At 38.4% G+C, this 12335-nt stretch overlaps 1 protein-coding gene across 4 annotated transcripts in view; it reads left to right on the top strand.

Moving 5' to 3' along the window:
• The window catches only part of LOC109928070 (paralemmin-2), a 102275-nt gene that overhangs the window by 40694 nt on the left and 49246 nt on the right, over window positions 1-12335 (top strand). For 3 of the 4 annotated variants that reach the window (XM_048602177.1, XM_048602178.1, XM_048602175.1), the window contains exons 3-4: window positions 2707-2752; window positions 10932-11012. In XM_048602177.1, the coding sequence (XP_048458134.1) occupies window positions 2708-2752; window positions 10932-11012 (126 nt within the window). In that variant the 5' untranslated portion in view covers window position 2707. The remainder of the gene's footprint in view (window positions 1-2706; window positions 2753-10931; window positions 11013-12335) is intronic. The other variant, XM_048602179.1, reaches the window with a different exon arrangement.

The raw sequence follows: 12335 nt of genomic DNA, 5'->3' as shown, positions 1-12335 counted from the left end.
TGCAGATTGTAATGCAGCTGTGTGTTAGTGATGTACTGGGGGAGAACGTGCTTGCAGGAAACACCAGATCACCTAGACATAGCTAAAGCTAGCTTAGTGGTTGCTGCTCCAGAATGTCCCTTTCTTCTTGATGGTGAGAGTAAAATGAGAGGGAGAAACACTGAACCAATGTTACACGACTTCACAATGGGAAACTTCAGTGTCATTCCTCCAGTGAAATACAAGCCTGAGCACAATGTGGACTACAATGACGTGACCAAAAATTGCTGACATTACTGGCTTTGCTATAGACTTCAACACTGTGAATCACTGTATAGTGAACCTTACGCATCCAGTTTTAAATAACAGTATTGCATCAGCAGCACTTAATTTTTCTTGCTGTCAGTAACCAGAGCAATACGTAAAAATTGCCCTCAATTCCACAAACAAAGAAAATTGCCCTTGACAAAAAGGGCTTGGATTTATTGCAACCTGGTGTATTAATACAGTTTCCAGATACAATATAGTGGCACATGGACTGCCAAATGAAGATAATAAATCTTACTACCAGCCATTTATGGACCAAAAATAATAAATAAAAATAACTAAACTCTTTACTTGGGTAGAAAAGGAACATTCATTGAGGTTCATATTTAATACTAAGGTACATTACTCAAAACATGAAATGAATTCAGCAATGTTATAGATGTAACAGAAATGTTTGTATCTGACTCCAATGATTAATGCACTGATTGTCTTCACTGGTTGAAATGTTTCTTTCACACCACATGTCTTGATATTAAGGCTGGCCAATTGGAGGGCCAGCAGCTCAGTAGTCTCAAGTTGCACCATACAATGGTGTGTTGGCCATTGCTGGGAATGCAACTGGAAGAAAAGGATGCCATTGAAAGATACAGTCTCCCTGAAAGTTGAGAGGGGTTTGGGATTGCTGAGGCCATTATGGCAGTGACCACCAGCAGTGAATGGGGTGGAGGATAGGGGTGGCAATGGGGAAGAAAGGGTAAAGGCAGATAGTGCCTCTGCCATGGGATGGCCATAACCACCGTAGGCACCCTCAATGGACAAAGACAATCCAAATAGAAGACACCCATTTCACCCCTGACCACAGGCTGACTGGAAAGTGGCCAGGATTCACCTGACATTGTCTCCAATATGGTGGAAAGCACCCCCACAACTCCCACTACTGATAAAATGGCAATGATGGCAGGAGCAGATCCTTATTAGACCTCCAGGTAAACGCTCCAACTGATATTTGGGCAAGAGGGCTGGCAGCCACTTTCAGAATCACTGCCAGATGGTGTGATGATGGGTGGGTGCAGGCGTTCCAACGCCACCTCCTGCACTCACCACCTTACACAATCCTCCCACCCCAATACCGTCCAAATGCATCTCCCATCCAGTCCCCCACAGGCTGGTAAAATTTAGACCTTTGTGTTACGCTGAGGCACACGGAAGAGGAAGGTTTCAGGTTGAACTGGGGGAAATTGGTTATGCCAGAGCCACATTGGCTTATAGTAGATTGAAGTCTGATCACAGCGGAAAGCCAAATGATCATTCATTATCTGACCATTTTGTGCTATTGGTCTATTCCACAGTCATTGGTTTGTGTTTTACAGGGCACCATCCATACAAAAGTCAGTTCTCAATTTTAAAAAGCCATTGAATGATAACACACAGTTGGCAGCCTACAAGAGCACAAAATGAGACTTCCACCCTCAGTGGAAGGATGCAACCTCTTTCAGAGATGCCAGCCAATCTGAATAGCTACCAAAAAATGCCAATTTTGGACTGGCAGACCACTGGAAATGGGCACGTATCTAGAATAGTCTCAATTGGCACTGTGCTCATAAAGAACAAGCAGTTAACAAGTGTAATGCAATCCCTTATTTCCCCATTCCGCCAACCTTGCCCTAGCTCCTTCCACTTTGAAGATCTAAAATGAAAATGACCCCCTGTCAATCTAAAATGAAAATGACCCCCTGTCAATCTAAAATAGTAACTTTTTCATAATGTTATTACTGTAGTCCCCTACAAAGAAGGATCATTCCACTCAAGGCATTAACTCTGTTCCTTTCTCCACAGCTGCTACCAGACTGCTGAGATTTCCCAGCACTTTCTATTTTTATTTCAATTTACTATGCTTCTTGAACCATAGAAAATAGGCCAGAAAATGCCGGAATAGGCCATTCAGCCCTTCAAGCCTACTCTATCATTTAATACAATCATAGCTGATCATCTAACCCAGTCCCCTGTTCCAGCTTTCTCACTCTGTCCTTTGATCCCTTTAGTCCTAAGAACTATATGTAACTCCTTGAAAATATTTACTCTTTTATTTTCTACAACTCTGTCCTTTATGCTGAATAAAACTGAAATGCCGATTCTCCAGCTTACAGAGACAGTTTTGTCACAATCGCTCAGGGTGGGAATAGGCTGCCTCACCTTTTCAAACAATCCAATCAAAAAAACTCTGGTTTAAGGGAACATATGGTCTGTCACTCAAACGAGACAGCTATGCCAGCAATCCGTGTCTGCATCCCTTCATCACATGTGTCTGCTTGGGTCAGACCAGCACCATCATCTGCTAGAAGTCGTCGTGACAAGCAAGGATACTCTCCACCCCACTGCAGCACAAGCCAGCCCTGCCTCTCCCATTCCTACACATGCTTTTCACCCTCCTACTTCTGTTCTTTCTGGTTTGATTCTCAGGATGGAAGAGACTCATCTGCTGAAAGAAAGGCTACAAGCTATCACGGTAGGTCCTCTGAATTTGCATTCCTTGTAATCCTGTCTGTGTACGCTTTTGTTGTGATTGTGTATGAAGGGCATTTTCAGGTCAAAGTCTCCAACTTCAGAAACTGAGTTCTCCTTGCAGACAGAAGTCAAAGTCTCTCCTTTGGCCATTCAGCTGTTTTTATCGACAGCGCATTCCAGACTTACTTTCACCCCAGATGTTGGCAAAACTATATTTTATCTTTCAATAAATAACCCTTGAACTGAAAAATAAATAAAAATGAAATCTGCAAGTCGAACAGAGGGACATGTCAAGGCATTGATTTTAAAAGTATCAGCTTCCACATGAGACTGGAACCTGTGCCAAGTACCATGACACCGGTCTGCTGGAGGGCAAGCTGGTTATTTTCTAGATGAGAATGGAATGTGAAGCCACGTCATTTTAATCATAGCATGGCTTTCTGTGTAGTGTGGCACTTTCACAATAATTTTATAGTGGAAGATATATTTAATGCGGGAATTTGAAACACTTACAATAATAAAACACTTACAATAAGCATCAAGTTTTGGAAACTTGTCATAATCAGGAAGAATTCCAATTAGACTGTTGTTCTTATGTTGTTTTAAATTGTTCTTATCAATATTCTGTAGTTTTGTCACTTTTGATACCACACTTGCTATGCATTAAAAATATTATTGTTGAATGTATGCCATAATATCTAATTGTTTGGGATACTACCGATCACGTGGATTGGGTGTGGACTTGCTTCTCTATGGAATACTATATTAATGGCAGGTGATTAGATCATAGGATAAAAATCTAAATTAGAAACTGGCTCGTCACAAATTTACCTAGTCACTAAGCCAGGAAAATTATGCACCACAACATTAGTATAGAAGTGTTGAGTGATAGATTTTTTTATAGAATTGTGCAAATAAATCATTTTTCCATTGTTTTATGCCATTTAAACATGATTTTATCAAACTAATGTTATAATATATCCAGGCATTGTAATAATTATTTGCCTTTAAATATTTATACATGAAATCATAAATTGCAAGAAAATGCCTTAAATGTAGGAGAACGTAATTCACAAAATACATTCTCCTACATTTTAGGCATTTTCTTAAATTTACTATTTCATGTACAAATATTTAAAGACAAATAATTATTACTTTGCTTGGATATGTTATAACAAGTGTATGACAGATTTTGCTTCTGCAATGAGAAGTCTAAAACCTCATAACTCAAAAACAATTTTTAAAAAGACCGGATAGATTCCACACAACATAAAGAATCAGTGATGATCTCATAGAGGTTTATAAAATCATAAGGGGCATAGATAGGTGTTTAATCATGGTCTTTTTCCTGGTGGAGGCCGCACAATTACAGTATTTAAAAGGCATCTGGATGGGTATATGAATAGGAAGGCTTTAGCGGGATATTGGCCAAATGCTGGCAAATGGGACTAGGTCAGATTGGGATGCCTGGTTGGCGCAGATGAGTTGGACCGAAGAATCTGTTTCCGTGCTGTATAACTCTATGACTCTAAGACTCTAATAGATAACAGAGGCATATTGCGGGTATATAATAATTGCTGAAAAGAGTGACATGTTGCCAAAATGTTTCATCTTGCATTCATCAAAATAAGTGCAAGAATGTTAAATTTCAAACAATCATAACAATATTTAGTAGAGGAGGAAAGAGTGCTGATTGATTAGCAAGTCAACTCTGATTGGTCGAGGTGGTTCCCATAGAGAAAACAACAGGAGTATAGGCTCCCCAAGCTCCAATGCAATTCGAAAAAGGTACAAGGGTTGAATATATCTTTTTTGTTCATAGAGAACAGGTCCCCACATTTGAATGTCTATTGACAGCAAGCATAAATAAGTCATGTTACAAACTCAACTGATTTCCTTCAACCAGTTATTAATAAAACCATCAACACATTCAATATTGTTCAGCAGATGCTGCCCAAATGCAGAATCACAATTTACAGTAAATGTTTTGCTCTCAGTCTTGCAAGCACAGAAGGGTTGTATTGTGCCTATTATAAATAATCAAAGGAACATGCTGCTTGATTAAATTGGAATGGTTCTATCTTCCATGTGGCAAATGCTGAGATTGAAAAAAATCTTTCAACAGCCACAGTTCTGGGTTTGGAATGCGATGCAATTGAAACATCATCATTATTAAATCCCTACTAATATATTCCAAAAGAAAATGAGTAATTTTTAAATAAAATTCCATTCCTTAATATTATGCATGCTGACAAAATTCTTGAAGCAGAATTTCCTGTTTCAAGTTATAATTAACAAGTCTAAACTAAGACAAATATCATATCAATATAATGTTCCAACATAAACTGCTGACTCTTTAATTGTTATTTCCAATGGCACCAGATGATAAAGAGCCAAAAGCAAGTGCAATGAATTAACTTCAGTTTAATTAACCTTCTGTAGTTAACCTCTGTGTAATTAGCCTATAGTTTCTCCAGTGTATTGTAGTGTGTACTGATTATATAATCATGTACAATAATTTGGATATTCTTCTTTCCCCAGTTAGTTAACTCTTCAAAGTGTTGTTCCATTCATACAAAATAGAGCAACATGAATTTTACTTCAAGTGAATGTCATATCTAAACACCCTGACTAAACTAATGCATTAAATAAAATCCCTGTGACCTAGTACCTCAGGGCTGCAGGTGGTGACAGTGTGTTATAGTAGACTCAGGGAGGCCAAGTTGCTGTGGCAACAAATTCTTTTACATTCACATTGTAGTTTTGTAAGTAGTGATGGCAGATACCCCAACTTTGTTGCTACCAGATAGTTGACAAGGTATCTCCCTCATTCTTCCCACCTGCCATTGGCGTGTGTTGGAAAGATAGGCAGGATGATAGCATGTTTCATTATGTTATAAACACATGGTTCTTGGCCATCAAGGTCTGAGGTAAGACTAAAAGCAGAGTTTTTGGCTCAGGGACAAGATTTTGCCCATTGTTATTCAAAAGCTCCTGCCAACCCTGGAACCATGCCTGACAACAGTTGGCACTTTCAAGAAAGATGGAAAGAAAACTGAAGAAGCAAACTTGATTTAGATTTTGTTTTGGATTTTAAGAAATACCTGTTGTTAAACGGTTGACATAAAATATTAGATCTCCTCTTCAACTTTAAATATCTGGTCACCTTCTTGATATTTGATTTTATTGATTTGATTTATAGTTGTCTCATGTACTGAAGTATAGTGAAAAGTTTTGTTTTGCAAGCAGTACAGGCTGATCATAGGGTGCTTAGTAGAATGAGGCATATATTGTGTATATCCTTGATCAAAAATAACGTTACAGGTCAGTTGCTTAATAAAATATCAGTCTAATTGACTCAAAGTTATGCCCTGCACTTACGTTTTACAATTCTTAATATTTAATTATACTATTTTTGCTTTAAAAATGTGCATTTTTATTTCTAAAACAGATTTTTTTAATGCCAATCAATGAGTGAACATTTTTATGTAGAACTAGATGCCAGAAATACTGCAATACCTGAAACAAAAGCAGCTGTCTCACAGTTCTGGCCGCATTCAAATTAAATCACTATCAAGATTTCCCAAATATGGGACAGTTGTTGGGGGACCTCAAGGCAGCAGCAGTCAAGCACTCTTTGGAAGGCCTTCAGGGTGCTTCTGATCCTCTTGGTCCACCAAATTTTTTTTTTCGTACCTGGCCTCCATTTCTCACTCAATGGAAGTAAAGACCATAAGATATAAGAGCAGAATTAGGCCATTCAGCCCATTGAGTATACTCTGCCATTCAATTATGGCTGATATGTTTCTCAAAGCCATTCTCCTGCCTTCTCCCCATCACCCTTGATCCTCTTACTAATCAAGAACCTATCTCTCTCTATCTTAAATATACTCAATGACTTGGCTTCCACAGCCCTCTGCGGCAATGAGTTCCACAGTTTAGCCACCCTCTGTCTGAAGAAATTCCTCCTCATCTCAGTTCTAAAAGGTCATCCCTTCACTCTGAGTCTGTGCCCCGGGTCCAAGTCTCTACTACAAGTGGAAACATTTTCTCCACATCCACTCTATCCGAGCCTCTCAGTTCCTGTAAGTTTCAATCAGATCCCCCCCTCATCCTTCTGAACGCCATTGAGTACAGACACAGAGTCCTCAACCATTCCTCAGATGACAAGCCCACCATCCCCGGGATCATTCTTATAAATCTCCACTGGATCCCCTCCAATGCCAGCACATCTTTCCTTAGATATGGGGCCCAAAACTGCTCACAGTATTCAAACTGCTGTCTGACCAGAACCTTATACAGTTTCAGCAGTACATCACTTCTCTTGTATTCTAGCCCTATTGAAATGAATGTCAACACTGCATTTGCCTTCCTAATGACCAACTGAACCAGTATGTTAACCTTAAGACAATCCTGAACTAGGACTCCCAAGTCCCTTTGTGTTTCAGAATACTGAAGCCTTTCTCCATTAGAACATAGTCTGTGCCTCTATTCTTCCTAACAAAATGCATAACATCACATTTTTCCACATTGTATTCCATCTGCCACTAAACAGGAAGGTGTGGCAATCAATTAGGGAGGCAAATTTATATTGGCCTTCATTGCAAGAAGATTTGAGTTCAGAAGTAGGGCTATCTTACTGCAGTTATATAGCTCCATGGTAAGACCACTTGGAGTACTGTGTGCAGTTTTAACCTCCCTACCCAAGAGAAGATATGCTTGCAATAGAGGGAGTACAGTGAAGATTCACCAAGCTTATAGTGGGGCTGTAGGAATGCTGTATGATGGAGATTGTATGGATCAGGCCTGTATTCACTAGAACAATGATAGGAAGCTGACTGAAACATATAACATTCTAACAGGGCTCGATAAACCAGATGCAGGGAGAATATTTCTCCTAGTTGGGGAGTCAAGAACCAGGGGTCACACTCTCAGGATGTAGGATTGGCCACATAGGACTGAGATAAAGAAACATTTCTCCAATCAGAGGTTGGTCAACCTATGGAATTTATCACCACATAAGGCCGTGGAGGCCAGGACAGAGTACATTCAAGAAAAAGACAGACATTTTTAAATAATAAAGGCATCAAGGGATAGGGAGGGAATGCGGAATATGACATTGAGATGTAAGATCAGCCATGATACATTGGATGGTGAAGTAGGCTGAAAAGGACTGAATGGCCTACTCCTACTCCTATTTACTGTGTTTCTATGTTTACCTGCTAGGTTTTACTTGTCAGACTTCCTATAGTGGAAGATCTGCCTCACAAGTCATTAAAAAGCTTTGGGGGCCCATTTGTATTTTAGAAGCAAAGTATTACAGATGCTGGAAACACTCAGTGGGTCAGCTAGTCACCATCTCTCATGTGAAACATTATTGGGTCCTGATTTACAAGTTTTCAAAAAGATAATCTGAGCCTTAAATACTTGAGAAAACAATGCAGTGGTGAAAGAGTAGAAGGTGCGTCAAAGTTGGATTTTAACCCACAATTGACGTAGTTTCCATTGGCAGTGAGCATTAAAACGCCCCTAGCTGTTACAGTTTACATTATTGTGAATTATTTCCCTTTGTGTAAACTCACTTTCAGTTGAGACAGAGGTTTTTCATGTGTTTGAAAATTCAGAATGAAGAGCGACTTGCATGGTTTACAATTCATTGTGGCAGCCCTATCTTCAGCCACGAATGCAGGTTTTACTGTCAATGAGAGCTATCAGGCTGTTCATTGGTATGACTGCAATTAATTCCAGCTGCTCGCCTCTTGGTGGCGCTCCCACTGTTGGCAATAAACGTCAGATTATAACTGAATAATGTTACCCTTGAGTTTAAGGCACAGAACTGACACCAGCAGTAAGCAATGGTTCAAAAAGTCTGCCACAATGGTGATTGTCGCTTGGATTCCAATTTTTGAAAATTTCTTTACTGTACTCCTTCCCAGGTGGCATTTGAACCAGATGCTGCTTAATTAAGATTGGAGTTTGAATAAAAATGATACTCCATTCACCCTCTTGGATGTCAACTGGTCTTGCAGTCAATGGCATTGAAAGGACCGGGAGCAAGTGAGAACAAGGACATAAGAATTTTTAGCAATGGGAAAAGACCATTTCATCCAAGAAGTGATTTTTTTTTAAGGGTCAATACTACCTACCTGCTGTTTTACAATATTTCTCAATCACGTCACTCCAACAGAGCCCCCATTCAGTGATGGATAATGGAAATGTTCACCTCATCAGCTGTTAGTATTTTTTGGCAATCAGTATGACAAGTGCTTTTGTTTAGTTGTGAAAATAGCCTCCTCAGGTGATGGTGTTAATCAGTGAGGCTATTAAATACTGTGCTGCATTGTTACCCTAGAATAATATGCCCATTTTGAAGATACATTGCTCTGCCATTAATATGTATATTAGAAGCGTTTTAATAGTATAGTCTTGTTGAAAAGAGACAAATTTTGTCAAACCTTTTTGTTTTTTACTCATCAGGCAGAAGAATACCAATGTAAAGGCAAACAACATTTTATGCTGTAGCTGATGGGTCAGCAAATGAAATCTGATTGATAGAGGCATTGCTATGGAGAACACACCAGTTAGATATGCCTGAGAGTTAACCATCAATCTTTGTTAAGACTTAAATCAGGCAGGTTGACTCTAATTAGTCCATACGCTATCCCTGAGAAATGACCCAGAGATAGTTGTTGCCTGTTTTGTTAAGTTGAACAGATGTAATATGTACACAAATTCTTTCTGTCACATTCCCTTTCAGAGAGATATTTTTGTGAATATTATGTGTATGACAAAAGACTTTAACAAAATGTGTCCTTTTACAATTGCACTGAAATATTTACTTGTAATGAAACAAATGGTTTAAGTAATCTTTCATTTATTCATAACCATCATGTGACACTATAATTATAATCCTACTTGTATTCCAATATTAGCTTCTTGCCAAACCTGACACAACTGACAAAACAGGTGAAAAATAGAACAATTCAGCGAATTAAATTCTTTGGTAAAATCATTACTTGCTTAAACATTTTGGACTGTAATTCAAAAGGTTAAGAATTAGAAAAATTCTGCAATAAATTTAAAATGACAGTGATAATGAGAGCTTCCCCTTTAACAAGCTAGGACTTTTTTCTTTAGACTGAGGGGGGTTCTTATAGAAGTGTATAAGATCATGAGAGGCATGGATGGGGTGAATGCACTCAGTTTTTTTTTCCCAGGGTTGAGGAATCGAGGACTAGAGGGCATCAGTTTAAGGTAAGGCGGGAAAGAATGCATGGGAACCTGAGGGGCAACTTTTTTACACAGAAGATGGTACGTTAATGTAATGAGCTGCCAGCAGAAGTGGTTGAGGTGGGTACATTAACAACATTTAAAAGGCATTTGGATGAATACATGGATAGGAAAGATTTAGAAGGATACGGGCCAAGTGCAGGGAAATGGGGTTAGCACGGATGGACGTTTTGGTCGGCATGGACCAGTTTGGGCTGAAGGCCCTGCCTCCGTGCTGTAGGACTCGATGACTCTAACATTAATACCATTGTTTTAAAAAGTGAAAACATTCAAAAGTACAACAGAAAATGCTTCAAATTCTCAGCAGATCTGGGAAGGTCAGTGGCCCTTCATCAAAGCTTAAAAATGTGATGTCTTTTTAATGAGGTGTAACTGGGTTTTTAACTGTGGACTAAATCATAATTATGCTGAAGAACCTGTTGCCCCTAGAGAAATAATTTTACATTTGATCTGTCAACATTTTTCATAATGGTAAATGCATTCATGTTTTTAGATGTTTTTAAGATTGTTTGATATTTGAGCTTCTAATGCATACATCTTAATCTTTGCTTAATCTAAAATTTATTTTTAAAAAGTGAAGGATATTCAAAGCATTTTATTTCCTCATTTGCTGTCTGTGAGAATATAGTAGTGTGCTTGACTGCATAACCTGCTTGATGACACCACTGTTGCTAGCCACGTGGAGATTCTTTGATTTGACTTTTGATTCAACTTAACATTAAACATTTTTAAATCTGATTCGGAGATCATTCGATCATTTTGAGTAGGGGTTTTGGCATCAATGGCAAGTGCTGATTCTTTGCTGACTGCAGATTATGTTATAGTTAATAATGCTGTTGATAAGTTAAATAAAATTAACAAACACTTGTATTTCAATTCTATTCTTCCAGGACAAGAGGAAAATACAGGAAAAAATTACCAGACAAAGATTTGAAGTGGATGAGGAAAAACTGAAGCTTAAGCACTTAAAGGTAGAGTACCATAGGACCCATTGCCTTCAGTTCCTAACACAATCTCTGTTTCTATCTTCTTTTCCATCATTCTCCTGAAAACTGTCTAAGTTTGATTGTTCATGACTTTGATTTCATTTTAACCCTGTGTGAGATTCTAATCATACATCTACACCATCACTAAGACCAATTAATTCTACAGCTGTAGCATTACCAATTCTGTCTCTGGCTTAGTTCATGTACTGAAATCTTTGTTCATGCCTCTGTTGTCTTGATTCTTGACTATTCCAATGCACTGCTGGCTGCTTTCACTTTTCTATTCTCCATAAACTTTAGGTCATCCAAATATTTGCCCTGATTACCAAGTCCACTTAAATGATCATACCTGTGCTCGCTGATCAACATTGACTCTCAGTCAAGTAATAGCTCAATTTTAAAATTTCTATCCCTATTTTCAAATGACTAAACTGTGATATAAACTGTATGATAAATATTTAAGATAATGTATCTTAAATTTAGGTTTGGATTTTGGATTAGTGGCATACGGGTTTTCCGTGTTTCTGAAGTTAATAATTAATTTATAAGTATTTCTGCAGCTCTGGTGATTTCATTTGAAATAGTTTATGAGAGCTGTTTTGGCAGCAACAATGGGTTTTTGCTTATGTCAGAATGTTTTATGGCTTAGCAACGTGAACCATTATGCTTTAAGGTTTGTTAGAAAAATCAAGACTGAAGGTCTTTCTAAGCTTGGAACTACACGTACAGTTTCGAGAGAGAGAGAGAGAGACTTTTTATCAGCTTCACTTCAGACCTTGGTTAAAGAAGGCTGTGTAGCAGCACAAATTCTGTCTAATAAATGTTCTGATGAAGTATTTTTCTACCTTTAAAGGAGTTATACAACTGCAGGTTATTGTTCTGTTATATCAATAACAGAAAGGATAAATGCGCAAGTACCATTCGCAGGATTTAACTCAAAGAAAAATTGCAGATGAATGACTTTACAATAAAATTTTCATTAGATGAATTACAGTCAGAACATGAGTTACTCTCTGTAAGACATCTAGTCTTTGACCTGCTCTTCTGTCCACAGTACTTAAATGGCTAGCCCAGTTCAGTTTCTGGTCAATGTTAGCCCCAAGAACATTGATAGTGGGGGATTAAGTGATGGTAATGCCATTGAATGTCAAGGAGTGGTGGTTAAAACCAGATTCTTACTTACTGGAGATTGTCATTCTTCCCCCTTCTATGCGTTCCCCCACCCACCCACCAAACCACATAAACCACAACATGTGACATTGAACACGCTCATATTTCTTTTGAGGGGAAATGCAGCTGTGAGATCTT

The sequence above is a fragment of the Rhincodon typus genome, chromosome 10 (assembly GCF_021869965.1).
Source record: "Rhincodon typus isolate 14 chromosome 10, sRhiTyp1.1, whole genome shotgun sequence".
NCBI lineage: Eukaryota > Metazoa > Chordata > Chondrichthyes > Orectolobiformes > Rhincodontidae > Rhincodon > Rhincodon typus.
Note: the sequence above shows the minus strand (reverse complement) of the source record. Positions and strands in the feature narration are given on the sequence as shown.